The sequence below is a fragment of the Gossypium hirsutum genome, chromosome A09, assembly GCF_007990345.1.
Source record: "Gossypium hirsutum isolate 1008001.06 chromosome A09, Gossypium_hirsutum_v2.1, whole genome shotgun sequence".
Lineage (NCBI taxonomy): Eukaryota > Viridiplantae > Streptophyta > Magnoliopsida > Malvales > Malvaceae > Gossypium > Gossypium hirsutum.
In genome coordinates, this window is record NC_053432.1 from 69,205,786 (window position 1) to 69,210,479 (window position 4,694).

A 4,694-nucleotide genomic window follows, 5' to 3' on the forward strand; every position below is an offset into this window, starting at 1 on the left:
TAGAACAAGATTGAAAATTGATTGTCTAGATTCAAATAAATTTAAATAACAATTTGTTCATATTCATTCTTAATGTAAAATAATTTTTATAATTTTTTATATTTATATCTAAAAGTTTATATAAAATTTTCACATGACAAAATTTAAAATCACAAATCAGTTAAGTATAAACAAAAGATTTAAGTACCAAAACTGAGGACAAGTAAGGACAATATATATAGGATATTTTACATTTTTGTCAGAGAGACAGGTAAGATAGAACAGCGGGGAATCAACGTGCCGCCTCTGCCAAAGTTTCGATTAATATCCCTACTAAAGCACAGCTCTTGACTTAATAACACATCAACACATCCAAATCTGTATAACCCTCCATCTTTCTTTGCTGAGTTTTCGTCTGCCATGTCGTCGTCGTCGTCGTCGTCGTCGTCGTCGTCGTCGTCGTCGTCGTCTTCCTTGCCTCCGCAAACTCTGAAAATAGGCATCGTTGGTTTTGGTACATTTGGGCAGTTCCTGGCGAAGACAATGATCAAGCAAGGCCATACTACAAGGGCAACTTCTCGGACAGATTATTCCCAGCTTTGTCATCAATTGGATGTTCCCTTCTTCAGGTAGATCCTACTCTCAACTTCAATTAAACGCAAAGCCAACACTACACATTGATTCTTTTGTGAAACCCTTGTTTCTGCATTTTTAGGGACGTAATTCCATTTCTTGAAGCAGATAATGATGTGATATTGATATGCACGTCAATCCTATCTCTATCGGAGGTACTCAACTCAATGCCATTACGTCGCCTCAAACGCCACATGTTGTTTGTCGATGTGCTCTCGGTCAAAGAACACCCAAGAAACGTTTTATTGCAAGTATGATATTATGATTTTGCTTCAACCCCCTTGATCATATTTCTTTTGTCCAGGTTGAAAATGGTGTTTTTTTTTTTCAGGTTTTGCCAGAGAATATGGACGTGCTCTGCACTCATCCAATGTTTGGACCTGAAAGTGGGAAAAATGGGTGGAAAGATCTTCCTTTAGTGTATGAGAAAGTTCGGGTGAGGGATGAAACTAGGTGCTCCAGCTTCCTACACATCTTTGAATCTGAGGTAATCTAAATCAAATGCTCTGAATTAATGCAATTTACAGAGTGGATGCATTGGTTAATTAGAGAATATATTGGAAAAGGGTTGCAGAATGGTGGAAATGTCTTGTGAAGAACATGACAAAGTTGCCGCTAGAAGTCAATTTCTTTCCCATTCAATCGGCAGGTATGTTTTACTCATCTTTATCTTATTTCAATGCTGGTTCATCGGGTAAACCAACTACAATGGGGAGACTGCTTGTGATAAAAATTTTTGCATCTTACTTTGATAGGATTTTGGCGGAAATGGGAATTGAATCCACATCCATGAACACCAAAAGCTTCGAAACACTTGTTAAATTGGTAAGCTCAATAAGATGTCTTAAATTAATGCAATTTTCATTTAGCTTCTTCAACATTCTCAAAGAGGAGATGCATTAATATGATAATGATTGCAGAAGGAGAGCACTACCAATGATAGTTTCGATCTGTTCAGTGGGTTATTCATCCATAACAGGTTTGCTCAACAAGAGGTACGTAGGTAGCTATCCATGTAGCCGAAAGCAAGCATCCAATCTTACTATCAATTAGTTTAGGAACACTAATGCTTTCTACAATGATGCAGCTGATGAACCTAGAGCAGTCTTTTGAAAAGGTCAAGCAGAGGCTGCTTAAGAAGATGAGCGAACAACAAAGTCTTAGCTCGGTCTGATGATGGATTGGCATGGACTTTACGCTAACAAAAACCTTCTAGTAATTATCAACTCAGTAGATTCATTATTTTTCTCAAATTCTATTCTTTAAATGCATTGCTAGACTGTCATTATGAATGCAAAATATATAAAGTGACCTCACAAGGCAATGTTCTTGATGCCAAAATCTACCTTGAGAAAAACCTACCTTGAGAAAATTAATATGCAAGAGTTCTTAAGCCAACACAACTTGTTTTCGAGAAAAGGTCTCAAAAGGATTATGTTGTTCCTTCTCCATTTAGATAAATTCTATCAAGTTATGATGATCTTGCAATAACATGACATGATCTAAAGGATCTAAATATAATATTGAACATTAAGATTAATAATCCTAAGGAAATGCAAACAAGAGGGGCAATGTTCAACTTGGACAATCTTTGGACAATTTCTCCGAAGAATTTTTTCTTTTTCAAATTGCATATGGCTTATTATCCGCACAAGAGGTGCAATTTTATGAAACTATGATAGACATTAATCTACAATAATAAACATAATTGCAATAAATTTCATTTCTAGAAAGTAAATATACCTGGAACCGATGGGTGAGCTATGAAATAAGAGGATATTGCTCCACATCAAAAAAGTTGTACAGTACCTCTGAAGGTCAAGCCCCATATGAAGGTCCTGTGACACATTATTCACAAATAATCCTTATGAGAAGAAGATATTTGTCCTTGGGAATTAGATAACTGATAATTATAATAATCAAGAAAATATAGAGATTCTGCGTTGAACAATTTCATGTAAATCAAAACCATAATAAAAGGTCAAGGAACTTCTAATTAAAAAACATCATCAAACAACTTATCCTGTTTCATCCTGAACATACAATAATTTCATGGAAATATTCTTCCAGCAACAAGAAATGAGAAAATTACTTGAGGAACTCTGTCTGTTTCTTAGATTGTAATGTCATTTCAAACGAGACATCCCAGGAGCTGCTGTTAAATGTAAAAAACATCTGGGGAACTGTTATACTCGGGGGGAAAAACGGTGTTTTCTACTTGTTAGCTGAGGCACTTTAGACTTGTAATAATTAAATAAAATCAACTTCTTACTTCTGAAAAACATGATAAATTCAACTCAATGTATAGTTGACTCATTAAATTTTGCAAAAATGCTGACTTTTCAAGTAACTTGCAGAAAAACATAGGAAAGATTGTCATTTCAAAAACTCTTATCTCCTGATATTTTTCAATAATCTAGAAGGTATAGAAACCTTACTTTGCAGCTTAAAAATAGGCCAAGCATTGTCATTTTCCTATAAAATGTATAAAAAAAATTTCATCAAAAAAGTGTATAAACTAAACTTTCGTACATGTTTAAATAATCACAAACTGATTTATTAAATTAATTCTGTGTGTCTTTGTGCATGTGGTTCTGTGTGTGTCTTCAGTATAAAAGTGTGACAACATCAAGATTTTCTTTTGAACCACAACTGTGAAAAAGAACTTGAGTTACAAGAGAAGTTCACAAACTGTATTTAGTGGTTGATATTGATGAAGCATAGCACAAATCGCTTCTTAATTTTACAGTAAGAAAAGGGAAACAACCTTAAATCAATCCAACAATGCATCCAAAAAGAGCTTAAATACCAATTAAGTTGATGAGATAAAAATATGCACTTCATGAAGACTGGAGCACAACTAACCTCCGGTAGAGCATCTCGCTGCCTGCCTGCCAGCTGCATTCATAACTCGAGCAATTTCAGTATGATTAAAACAACTTTCTACTGCATGGTCTGGCAGCGGAATACCACACTTAATTAGCAACAGCGACCTCTCCTCTTCCTATGTACTGCCTTTCAGGATTAAGGAGTATAACCACTTGACTTATCAAAAAAAAAAAAGGAGAATAACCACTTGGTTCTTCTTCTGAATCTTCATTGAAATCCTGGCAGGCGCCCCTGTCCCTCTAGAACCAAATTGCACCTGTCACAACTATTAACAAACCAGAACCTACCCTATCTGCAACTTCTTTTACAATAATTTTAGGACATGTTATATTCCTCAACCACTCTTGCTTGTGCAGATAAATATGAACTTGGACCAAATGGAATCAGTTGAGTCAGAAAATGATTACCCATTGATGATCTGCATGAAATAGAACTAAAGCCTGAACCATCTGGAGGAGCATGTATACCTTACACACAGCCTTAGAGAGACCATGAATACCTTCAACTTGCATAGTCCTCAGGATCATTATTAAAATAATTAGGATATACCATATTCACTATATGGCCTTGTGCACAAGCTAAGATGATAGAATGGTAACATCATATGAACTAAAACAGAAAAAAAAATTTAAATTTTAGTCTTATTCCTTTCATTTTACCTATGAGATCACAAATATCTTGGATTACACTATTGAAGACTGCAGAGAAAACCCTTCCCATCCCCAAAATTCAAACTTAAAACATGCAAGTAGTATACCCAAATTTGAAAACCGAGTCTTATGAACATAATAGAAACCAATAGGATCTATCACAATAAACTGACAAGACGTTCTAACCGTTTAGAACCAAAAATAGGTGAAATTACATTAATCATCAGTTTTCAACAAACTCTACAGGGTGATAGACCAACATGATAACACGAAAAGGATGATGACATGGTTAGTGGAACGAGGATGGACGTAGAATAACTGACAATGTAGAGTACCTTTAATGGAGTTCCACAAGTAACAAGGCGAACTTGATTATCGCGACAATAATTGAAAATGGGCTATTACTCCTGCCACCTTTGAGCTGGCCAATGTGAAACATAAGATTTCCAAGTCTTCCCCATCTATCCTGTAAACAACAAACGCTGAGAATTATAACTATTGTTGACACTTCAATGCACAGATGTATTGCAATTTCTTCGTTGA

General features: G+C 35.3%; 1 protein-coding gene across 1 annotated transcript; it reads left to right on the forward strand.

The window, feature by feature from the left end:
* The first annotated feature begins 399 nt into the window (after positions 1–399).
* On the forward strand, positions 400–1,945 carry LOC107889341 (arogenate dehydrogenase 1, chloroplastic). Its single transcript, XM_016813724.2, has 7 exons — positions 400–608; positions 695–863; positions 944–1,099; positions 1,179–1,261; positions 1,368–1,437; positions 1,533–1,607; positions 1,700–1,945. Exons 1-7 carry the CDS (start codon positions 400–402, stop codon positions 1,784–1,786), a joined length of 849 nt encoding a protein of 282 aa, XP_016669213.2. The 3' UTR covers positions 1,787–1,945.
* The last annotated feature ends 2,749 nt before the right edge of the window (positions 1,946–4,694 follow it).

Bases quoted from the DNA above. Each gene is read 5' to 3' on its own strand.
- LOC107889341 (XM_016813724.2), top strand. From the start codon at position 400: ATGTCGTCGTCGTCGTCGTCGTCGTCGTCGTCGTCGTCGTCGTCGTCG. The intron at 609-694 runs GTAGATCCTACT...CTGCATTTTTAG, and splicing joins TTGGATGTTCCCTTCTTCAG to GGACGTAATTCCATTTCTTG. The intron at 1,608-1,699 runs GTACGTAGGTAG...ACAATGATGCAG, and splicing joins ACAGGTTTGCTCAACAAGAG to CTGATGAACCTAGAGCAGTC.